General features: G+C 42.3%; 1 protein-coding gene across 4 annotated transcripts in view; it reads left to right on the top strand.

The window, feature by feature from the left end:
* Positions 1-12,076, top strand: part of LOC143978153 (synaptotagmin-like protein 2) — a 133,255-nt gene that overhangs the window by 79,029 nt on the left and 42,150 nt on the right. For all 4 annotated transcript variants that reach the window (XM_077478857.1, XM_077478837.1, XM_077478844.1 and 1 more), the window contains 3 exons: positions 473-569; positions 7,249-7,339; positions 8,983-9,996. In XM_077478857.1, coding sequence (XP_077334983.1) covers positions 473-569; positions 7,249-7,339; positions 8,983-9,996 — 1,202 coding nt within the window. The remainder of the gene's footprint in view (positions 1-472; positions 570-7,248; positions 7,340-8,982; positions 9,997-12,076) is intronic.

The following is a 12,076-nucleotide window of genomic DNA, read 5'->3' as shown; positions in this document are numbered from 1 at the left end:
TGAGCATTACATGTTGATCTCCTTAAAGATGTCTGCTTCACTTGTATTAATAAATATTCAGCTTAACACTGTCCACACTGCAGAAAGATAATAGAGCAGCAACAAAGGAAGAAGTTTTGCAGCAGTCATCATCTACATCCAGGTTACAGATTAATGAGCCTTTAGCTTGAATGTCTTTGTACTAGTATTGTAGGACTATGGGTAGTCTCAATGTCCTTTTTTTTGCCATGTCTATTTTACATCTATGAATACACTTAGTTTATAAAGAAAATGCACATATTGTTTCAGATCAATGCTGTATAGAATAACACACAATAAATGATTTGGTGCATATAAACTGGTGTATAGATACTACACATGTCTACAAATACTTAGCTGTTTGCAAAATCTGCTCTTCTAAGCATTAACAGACACCTAGGAATAAACAGAATATATATCTGCACTGCAGAGTCACTTCTTTGTACACTTCCAGTCCCACAGATGGAAAATGTAAACCAGAAACTGAGTCCCAGCTAACGATCGATTCATCCTTTGAGCCTCTGTCTTCAACCCAGTGTGTACCAGAAAAGGTAAGTAGAGTTTATACACTTGTATCCCTTTTTATTTGTGCTGTATTGTGTTAATGGTATTTTAATTTGAAGTTTGATTTTGCATACAAGTAAATGTTGGTTTAAAGCTGATCTCTGTTTCCTGTCACTTTAAATAGTTTTTTTAGACCAAGCTGGTCCAAACAAACTATTTCCTTCCTTCAAGTGCTGCGCTGGCTCTGAACGATGTATGGAGCCGTGTGTAGCTTCAGCTACATGCAGTACACAGTGCTGGGTTCTAGCTGTGAGACCAAGATTTCCCGTATCACGCCCGGACCAAAATAAGAGTCGGTCTGTGGGGCGATCAGCATTTGATAGGCAGCTTTGTATTCTGTAGATGATAACAAAGCTTCATCTGATGGAGAGCGGGCTGATGATGTCACACACTCAGACTCAGCCAATCAGAGGAAGCTCTGTATTCATTCACAGAATAGAAAGCTGCCCATGAAGCGCTAAGTGCCACTCAGACCGACTTTGGGTGAGAGATGGGAAGTCTTGGTCTGAAGCTACATACAGTTCGAACAGTGCTTGGAGCCAGTCCAGCACTTGGGGAAGGAAATAGTTTGGACCAGTTTGATCCAAACAACCACTTTGCGCCGGGTGGACGTCCTGGGACAGCCTCGACTTTCAGTGGTTATATCTGAATGATGCCTGAGGCCACAGACATCATTCAGATATCGGCATTTTCAGCCGGCGATTCCCTGCACCATAAGGAATGATCATAGCGGCTGTTCCGCCGCTTTATGGTTCTTACGGGTGGTAGGAGGGGACGTCCCCCCCTCCCGCCACCCTCCTTTGCTTCTACCGACTCACCGCTTCCATCGGTGAGTCGGTCACAGGATCCGCTGGCCCCCGGATGATAACATAGAGATTTCCGGCGGACCAGATGGTCCCCGGAGTCTCTATGATCGTTCGGAGGCCGGGCGCGATGTTATGATGTCATGCCCGGCCCCTGCATTCAAGATAACGGCGCCACCCTGGCTGGGAAGCCGTAATCTTTTTTTTTTTTTTTTTTTTTTTTTTTTTTTTTTTTCCAGCCTAGAGGTGATAAAAAGTTGCAACAACTGCCATTGTATTCTCTATGGTCTTTGCTAAAAAAACATATATAATGTTTGGGGGTTCTATGTCATTTTCTAGCAAAAAAATTATGAATTTTACATGTAGGAGAGAAATTTCAGAATTGGCCTGGATGTGAAGTGGTTAAAGTGACAGAAAACATGAAGATCAGCTTTAACCAGTTGCCGACCGCCGCACGACGATGTACGTCGATAGCATGGCACGGGCAGGCATATTGGCGTACATGTACGTCCCTTGCCTCCCGCGGGTCGGGGGCCCGATCGGGCCCCCGCCCGGTGCCTGCGGCGGTCGGTATTCGTGCGGGAGCGATCCCGGACGAGGGGACGGCCATTCGTTCATGGCCACCCCCTCGCGATCGCTCCCGACGAATAGGAATCCCCCGTGACATCACTTCCTCTCCTGTAATGTAAACACAGGAGAGGAAGTGATGTATTCTCTCCTCCGTGTCGGTATTTTTCGTTCCGACACGGAGGAGAGCGGATCGGTGAGTTGCACCAACACTCTACACACACAGTAGAACATGCCAGGCACACTCACACCCCCCCTTTACCCCCCGATCACCCCCCCAATTACCCCTGCCCCCCAGTCACAGTGACACCAATGTCATTTTTTTTTTTTTTTTTTTTTTTTTTGCATTGGTGTCATTTGTGACTGTAATAACTGTTAGGGCAGTTAGAGTTAGCCCCCTTTAGTTCTAATGTACCCCCCTAACCCCCCCAATAAAGGTTTAACCCCGTGATCACCCCCCGTCGCCAGTGTCACTAAGGCTGGGTTCACATTGCAGCGGTTTATGAGAACGAATGTGATTCGCACCGCACTGCAGTGCAAATCACATCCGATCTCTGTGCGATTCGAGTTCAGCCATTCGCCGCACCCGCCGCACCCGCCACACCCGCCGCACCCACCGCAAATTCGCACGGGACCCTTTTTTTGGCCCGCAGCAGAATCGGATCGCATGGGTGTTCACACCATGCGATCCGAGTTTGCAGATCGCACTGCGATATGCGAACTGATCTGGGGGTGTCAGTAACATTTCACTGACACTCCCAGCAGTTCGCATAGGGCAGTGTGAACTGCCGCCGGGAGGCATGCGATGCGGGAACCCGCCGCGGATTTGCGGCGTTTCCGCATCGCTCCAGTGTGAACCCAGCCTAATAAGCGATCATTTTTCTGATCGCCGTATTAGTGTCACAGGTGACGCTAGTTAGGCAGGTAGGTATTTAGGTTCGCCGCAGCTTTTTATAGCGCCAGGGACCCCCATATACTACCGCATAAAACCCCCTGATTGCCCCCTAGTTAACCCTTTCACCAGTGATCACCATATAACTGTTACAGGTGACGCTGGTTGGTTAGTTATTTTTTATAGTTTCAGGGCACCCGCCATTTATTACCTAATAAAGGTTTAACCCCCTGATCACCCGGCGGGTGTCATTTGTGACTAATAACTGTTAGGGCAGTTAGGGTTAGCCCCCTTTAGTTCTAAGGTACCCCCCTAACCCCCCCAATAAAGGTTTAACCCCGTGATCACCCCCCGTCGCCAGTGTCACTAAGGCTGGGTTCACATTGCAGCGGTTTATGAGAACGGATGTGATTCGCACCGCACTGCAGTGCAAATCACATCCGATCTCTGTGCGATTCGAGTTCAGCCATTCGCCGCACCCGCCGCACCCGCCGCAAATTCGCACGGGACCCTTTTTTTGGCCCGCAGCAGAATCGGATCGCATGGGTGTTCACACCATGCGATCCGAGTTTGCAGATCGCACTGCGATATGCGAACTGATCTGGGGGTGTCAGTAACATTTCACTGACACTCCCAGCAGTTCGCATAGGGCAGTGTGAACTGCCGCCGGGAGGCATGCGATGCGGGAACCCGCCGCGCATTCGTGGCGTTCCCGCATCGCTCCAGTGTGAACCCAGCCTAATAAGCGATCGTTTTTCTGATCGCTGTATTAGTGTCACAGGTGACGCTAGTTAGGCAGGTAGGTATTTAGGTTCGCCGCAGCTTTTTATAGCGCCAGGGACCCCCATATACTACCGCATAAAGCCCCCTGATTGCCCCCTAGTTAACCCTTTCACCAGTGATCACCATATAACTGTTACAGGTGACGCTGGTTGGTTAGTTATTTTTTTATAGTTTCAGGGCACCCGCCATTTATTACCTAGTCTCACTAGTGTACCCCTAAATTTAGGGGTGTCTACTTTCCAAAATGGGGTCATTTGGGGGGGGTTTGTGCCATCTTGGCATTTTATGGCCTTCAAAACTGTAACGCCCTTAGAAAGCCTGAAGGCGGTGCTTGGTTTTCGGGGCCCCGTACGCGGCTAGGCTCCCAAAAAGTCCCACATATGTGGTATCCCCGTACTCAGGAGAAGCAGCAGAATTTATTTTGGGGTGTCATTTCACATATGCCCATGGCATGCGTGAGCAATATATCATTTAGTGACAACTTTGTGAAAAAAAAAAAAAAAAAGTTTGTAATTTTCCCGCAACTTGTGGCAAAATATAAAATATTCCATGGACTCAACATGCCTCTCAGCAAATAGCTTGGGGTGTCTACTTTCTAAAATGGGGTCATTTGTGGGGGTTTTGTGCCATCTTGGCATTTTATGGCCTTCAAAACTGTAATAGGTAGTGAGAAGTGAACTCAAAAATTTACGCCCTTAGAAAGCCTGAAGGCGGTGCTTGGTTTTCGGGGCCCCGTACGCGGCTAGGCTCCCAAAAAGTCCCACATATGTGGTATCCCCGTACTCAGGAGAAGCAGCAGAATTTATTTTGGGGTGTCATTTCACATATGCCCATGGCATGTGTGAGCAATATATCATTTAGTGACAACTTTGTGAAAAAAAAAAAAAAAAAAAAAAGTTTGTAATTTTCCCGCAACTTGTGGCAAAATATAAAATATTCCATGAACTCAACATGCCTCTCAGCAAATAGCTTGGGGTGTCTACTTTCTAAAATGGGGTCATTTGTGGGGGTTTTGTGCCATCTTGGCATTTTATGGCCTTCAAAACTGTAATAGGTAGTGAGAAGTGAACTCAAAAATGTACGCCCTTAGAAAGCCTGAAGGCGGTGCTTGGTTTTCGGGGCCCCGTACGCGGCTAGGCTCCCAAAAAGTCCCACATATGTGGTATCCCCGTACTCAGGAGAAGCAGCAGAATTTATTTTGGGGTGTTATTTCACATACGCCCATAGCATGTGTGAGCAATATATCATTTAGTGACAACTTTGTGTAAAAAAAAAAAAAAATTTTTTTTTTTGTCATTATTCAATCGCTTGAGGCAAAAAAATAAAATATTCAATGGGCTCAACATGCCTCTTATCAATTTCCTTAGGGGGTCTACTTTCCAAAATGGGGTCATTTGGGGGGGTTTTGTACTGCCCTGCCATTTTAGCACCTCAAGAAATGAGATAGGCAGTCGTAAACTAAAAGCTGCGTAAATTGCAGAAAACGTACCTTAGTTTGTAGATGTGACAACTTTTGCGCAAACCAATAAATATACAATTATTGACTTTTTTTTTACCAAAGACATGTGGCTGAATACATTTTGGCCTAAATGTATGACTAAAATTGAGTTTATTGGATTTTTCTAATAACAAAAAGTAGAAAATATCATTTTTTTTCAAAATTTGCGGTCTTTTTACGTTTATATCGCAAAAAATAAAAATCGCAGAGGCCATCAAATACCATCAAAAGAAAGCTCTATTTGTGGGAAGAAAAGGACGCAAATTTTGTTTGGGTACAACATTGCATGACCGCGCAATTACCAGTTAAAGCAGCGCAGTGCCAAAGTGTAAAAAGACCTCTGGTCATTTACCAGCAAAATGGTCCGGTCTGAAAGTGGTTAATTCACCACTCTCTCTAGTTATTTATGCTTCTTTGGTGAGTCTGACTTTGTGATCGAAGATGCACAATCAGGACATTCGGTGGTCAGATGCCCATGAACCACAGTGAAATGACCCCATAACTAGTCTAATATATATTTCTTTTAACATAGAAACCAAACACATTATTTTTATATTTATTATGGAAAAAAAAAAAACATACATCATGCAGCATTTGATCAGTTAGTGAGAAAACTTGCCATATTAAACTGGTAAATGTGTCCTTTTAACCACTTTAAAGCCATCTAACAAAAAGAACTGCAAGTAGACATTTTGCACAGGCCCGCTAATGTGGCCTATACAGTATATGAGAGAGTCTCAATGGAGGAAAATAATCACTGCCCATGGTAGCTATTGGGCGAGGAGGTGTTGCATGCAGAAGTTTCCATGCATACAATGCTTGGTAATTCTTTTTTTTTTTTGTTTGTTTTATATTGCAGCTTACTGGTCCTTGATTTAGTGGTTACATTCTTTTTTCAAGCTTCTTTTGTTTTTAGATTTACCTGTCGCTGAACGGCTATGTCACTCCTCCACTGTTTCTATGGAGGGAGCCCTGATTGTAACCCTAGGCAGCTCTAATGATATAGACCATCAAACATGTCCTGATCTCTTCATCTCCGTTACATGGGGTGCAGGGCAATTGTTAACTTGCAAAAGATAGCTAAGAAGGAAGATATTAAAAAAGAATGAAAACGAATGCAACCACCACATCTAAGCTGCAGTATATTACATTTATGTTCATGGGTTTCGTTATCCTTTACGTGCATTTTGAATTTCAATAGTGTTTTAGTAGTGAACACTTAAATTGGCAACAGTCTGAAAGCAGGCAAAGCAAGGGGTCTACACCTTTACACATAGAGGCCTTTAGAAACTATAGAGGAATTGGCAATCTTCTTTTTGGTGCCAGAACTGCTCCTAATAAACTGACTACGAGACGGCTCAATTGAGGGTTGAGGCTCGGACTGTTGCCACAAAACTAAAAGCTCACATTTGTCTAAAAAGTCTTTGTATGCTTTAGCATTAACAATACCCTTCTCTGGAGAGCTATATAATTTGGAGCAGTATCCACATAATTTTGGCCATATAGCTTATGTGATTTAAGATGTCTTCCTTTTCTGTGTTTAAAAAAATAACTCCCCTCCTATGATGCAACTGTTGGCTCTAAGACCGAGAACTGAGCAATTATATGACGGCTGATTTCTCAGTTCTTGATCTGCCCAGAGTGGAGAACAGTGACCATCAGTCACCGCTCTCTGCCCTGCCCCTCCAGCGCTCACTAGAGCGCTGGGCCGGAGCGGGGACATGCAAAGTTAGCTTTGGCCCTCAGCTGTTCCCTGAGAGGTGGGGGCCAGCAGTTAATTAGGCAGCTAGGTAGATCCCAACAATATGCTCGGGGTCCTTCCAAAGCCTTGAGCTGCTCTGCCATGTCAGCTGACAGTGGGAATCGGCTCGCTATCAGCTGGCTCTGATTCATAAAGCGAAAAATCAGTGAACTCCTGTGACCCACCAGAGAAGTATGGCCAAAAAAGCTTTTAAAGACCACACAAAGCAAAAACCTAGAAAAGATGTATCCTTTCAGGTACAGTCAATTTTGCTTTGAAAACATGTTATAGAAGTAACAGGTTGATGACGCTTGCTACTTAGAACCACTTATCTGTAACCTTTTGTATTTTTTTTTTTTTAATCCTTGCAATAATTTTACAGAAAAGATTGAGCAATGATATTCCAGCAGCAGATAGCATACATGATGATACCTTTTCCTCTACTACCGATGCAGGATACCCACATGAGCAAGGTAATGTGCATATAGAGGATACTTAATTCTTGAGATATTCACATTGATTTAACCATATTAAGGCTGACTGTTGACGTTTCCGGAGTATGGTATAACACATTTTAGCCTACAGGCTACACTTCATTGTTTGGTATTGTTTTTTGCACTGTAGTCAGTTTGGATGAGTTGGATTGCAGAACAGGCAAACTTAATGCTAAACTCCAGGCTAAACATTGTCTAAATACAGGAGACTTGTGTTATTAATTTGTGTCGTCTGTACATCTGTTCAGCTCACTTTTAGTAATCTAGCATGAACTAACCTCTGAACTTTCTTGTGATAAAGACTGGTCACTACTTCTCACTCCTTGTGCAGGGTGACTGGTCTTGTATCTGCCCCTCCTCTGCAGGCAGCCTGTTGGGTTACCCCTCCCGCAGCTCTCCTCTCTGCACAGGCTATGTGCAGGACAGTGATTGTCACTGCTACATATACAAGGGAACATCTGGTTTTACCAAGGCATTTGGTTCACACAAAGTGGATTTATATCCTCTACGGCTTTGAAAACTATGTTTAAAGTGGTTCTAAAGCCTAAACATTTTTTTTACCATAATACATTCCTTCCATTAAGGTAAAAAATGGTTAGGCATTGATTTTGCCCCTCCTCCCCCAATACTTACCTGAGCCCTAATTTGATCTAGCGCTGTGCATATCTGCATCTCTTCTCTCCCTTCACATCCAGGTCTTTGATCATCTGGAGTCATTGGCTGCCAGTGCTGTCAGTCAAAGCCAGTGATGAGGGAGTGTTGGGCAGAGCAAAGTCCCGCTATCTGTGTCAATGGACGCAGCAGTGGGTCTTGGAAGGGAGCATACGGGAAGCGGCTTCCGGTGGGGCGCAGGATGGAGAGGAAGAGCCAGCAGCACCAGCGGGGGACCCAAGAAAAGGAGGTTGGGGACCATTCTGTGCTATTCCATTGCACAGAGCAGTTAAGTGACACAGCCTGCTAAGGGAGAGAGTTTTGGCCAGGTTGGGATTTCTTTGCCGATTACTATTTTCCGTGTAAATAAAAGATCATTTGGTGCCCATATTGTGCCACCCTGTGAAGATTTTTTTTTTTTTAGGCAGTTTTAGCTTAATCATACAGTATCTCACAAAAGTAAGTGCACCCCTCACATATTTTTAAATATTTTATTATATCTTTTCATGTGACAACACTGAAGAAATGACACTTTGCTACAATGTAAAGTAGTGAGTGTACAGCTTGTATAAAAGTGTAAATTTGCTGTCCCCTCAAAAAAAACTCAACACACAGCCATTAATGTCTAAACTGCTTCAGAGGACATCAAATTGACACTGTTATACAGGCTGTACACTCACTACTTTACATTGTAGCAAAGTGTAAGTTCTTCAGTTTTGTCACATGAAAAGATAAAATAAAATATTAAAAAAAAAGTGATGGGTGTGCTCACTTTTGTGAGATACTGTACACGCTGACGTAATATAATGGTGGAGTAAGATGAGCTAGTTGGGTATCATGACGAGAAAAAGAAAACCTTTAAGAGAAAAAGTAACGACTTTAAAATAAACATTCAACTATTACATTAATTTCAATTCTGTATTAATCAACATCTTGTTAGTTTTTAACGAAAATATTTGTTTTTATTATAGAGCAACATTTGCCAGATTTCATAGAGCGAGTACCCCAAAATTCCACACCTTATCCTATTCCATTAAGCAGAAAAACATCTGCTCCAGGGAAAAGCCCAAAGGAAGATGCTAGCAGTCCAAGTAAAATACCTGTGAAAAGAAAAACAAGTAGGGAAGCATTTAACCCAGAAGCCTCTCTACAATTGGATCAGGCAGGTGCTGCACCAGGGCACTCGGCATTGTCCTCCCCAGATGGAGAGACCACTAAAAATGTCAAAACCAATGCAAACTTTGAAGTGCATTCAATCAAAGAGATGGAAGCAGAGCAAGAGCAAATTCTAGATAAGGGACAATTTATGTCACTAAAGAAGTTTTGGGAGAAGAGCGCTGAAAGCTCTGGAAATGTGCATAGCCATGCAGAGCAAGAAGTCTTGGATATGAAAAGTTTACAGCAACCACCTGCAAAGCCAACTCGTTCACTTCCCAGCCAATCTAGTATAAAATCTAACAATGGAGAAAGGTCAAATTCTGAGCATACACACAGAATAAAACATTTACCACAAAGGATACCACTTGCATCGTCTAGTGAAGATGAAATGGTCCATGTGGCTCCACCCCGAAAAAGTACATCTTTTATACCAAGGTCAACCTATGCCAAAAGCAAGGGTTCTTCCCCATCAAAAAGCTTATCATCAGAAAGCAATGGATTAATATCACACAGCGAAGACAGCAGTGGAACTAGTCGTTCTTCTAAGAAGTCAAAGCTTCCAGTTAGAGCCTCACAAGCTGTTAAAGAACCTAAAGGAGATCCTAATGCACCTGAAGATAAGCTACCAAACGTTTCTGAGCCAGTGATGCCAGGTTTGCTTGAAGATGTCATTGTGCCAGAAACAAAGCCAAAAGTAGAGGAATCGCTCTATAGTAGGGTCCAGATTCTAATTGACACTGTGTCCTCAGATGAAGAACATGGTAGAACAGAAGCTAAGCCCAAAAATGAAGACGTAATGGTTCACACATCACAGGAACCAGAAAATGGTATTATTGTATTACTATTTTACATACTTTTTAGTAGATATCGCAGTGATTACTAAATATGAAAGAAATAGAGCAGTTTTCGCATAGCAACTGAGATGCTTGGTTTTGTTTTCTGAACTAATCAACAGATAACAGTTGTGATCTGATTGTGATGGATAGCATACCTTTCCTTTCCATCCCTTCCAATACATAAGGACCAGGCTGCAAGAAAGTTTCATTACAAATTTTGGGAATTAGTAGGAAAGAAATGAATGTGTGCAAGGTGCAATTCAAATTTTCTTCCTTTGTACCACTGGTGTTAATAGAACACTGTGGTGCATTAAAGATTATTTGCCTCTAAAATATGTGTATAAGTGTCCATTGGGAAGGCTTTGGCAGTTTAAGCATGTGGCAAGTTGTAATCGGAGTAAAATGCAGTTGTTCAGACAAGTCGATAGTTTTTACTCATTCGTTGTCAAGTAAACAAAATTATCCCTGACTCACTCCCTACAACCAACAAATAGGATCTGGCTAATTCTAGTTTCAAAGCAGAGGCCTTGCATACATTTACCTCACAAACCTGCTTTGTAGTATGCATCCTACTCTAAATAGTGAGAGCAAGCAAGCGCCGCAATAACTCTAAGCCCTTGTACACACGGCCGGACATTCCGACAACAAAATCCGACGGATTTTTTTCCGATGGATTTTGTCCGAAACTGGTGTTTCATACGGTTGGACAAAGTTGTCGGAAAATCTGATCATTCGGAACGTGATGACGTTCGTTCGTTACAACGGGACTAAGTTCAGGTAGTAGCCACTAGCTTTGGTCTTGTAATTTGATCTGAACACACGTGGCACTTTCGGATGGAAAAAGTCCGATGGAGCCCACACACGGTTGGGTTTTTCGACAACACTGTCCGATCGGACATTTTCCGTCGGAATTTCCGACCATGTGTACAAGGGCTAATACTTCTATTTCACAGGCACACAAAAAGCTAAGACATTGCAATCTGCAGCTTGATCAAATGCACACAGCACTATGCAATAGCTAAATGTGACAGCTTTGAATATCTGGATGAACCCAACCCCTTTCACCGCTCATAGACCAGTCTGTATCCTCCTCAGCTTCCTGCAGTCAGCCAGGTGCCAGGACCGTGGCGCTTGATCTTGCTCCACTGTAGTCTACCATCCAAATAACGGGCTGTCAACGCTTGCAAAGGTTAATTGCAATGACAGCACACCACTCACTCCCACCCAAACTCATGACCCAAACGTGTTTCACCCACAGCAGGGCTCGGTTTACCACATAACATCATCACATTACTTAACCCAACGTGCAAGCATATCTCCACCCCCATTACAGCATGACCTGTATTGGTCTTGTTTCCTTTATCCATGCCACTGGCACCATCTTTATTTGGGGATACATGGGCATACCTACTTCTTTTTGTGGGTTGAATGTTTTAGATTTTAACAACCATCGTCATAATTATAAATGTAGAATAAACACAGATTGTTTGTTTACCACACAGAAATCTTACCTAAATTTTACAAATTTAGATTAGAGCTGCAAAAGTTCTGCTTTATAGCAACAATACAGTTCATTTTTAATATTACTGTCATATTTAATTCTATTTACAGTCCATTAATAACATCAGGAATTACAATGTTGCTATATAAACTATCAAGTTCAGAAATCTTATTTCAATGTATTTCTCAATCAAATAAATACTATTGCCATGAATCATCATAGGCTCATTAATCCATCAATATATATTATTTTATTGCAATTTATTTAAATATGTTTCAATATTTATAATATATAGTTGTAATTATTTGCATCACAAGCCACATTCATAGCATGTGTATTAAATGTTACTTACAGATTCATTTTACGTATTAAATCCTTACTAAACTGTAATTACTTACAGATTAATTTTATGCTGCGATTTTCAGAGTCCTGTTTTTAATGTTTTATTTTTTATTTTTATTAATTTTTTTAACTTTTTTTTTATTATTTTTTGATTTTAATTTTTTTTACATATCATGAGTACATCAAATTCAACATCACATCAGACAAGAAGATTATTTTATTTTATAG

Source organism: Lithobates pipiens, unplaced genomic scaffold (genome assembly GCF_037356315.1).
Source record: "Lithobates pipiens isolate NorthernLeopardFrog02 unplaced genomic scaffold, aLitPip1_a1.2 Scaffold_1, whole genome shotgun sequence".
NCBI lineage: Eukaryota > Metazoa > Chordata > Amphibia > Anura > Ranidae > Lithobates > Lithobates pipiens.
This window is presented reverse-complemented; position numbering and strand designations above follow the sequence as displayed.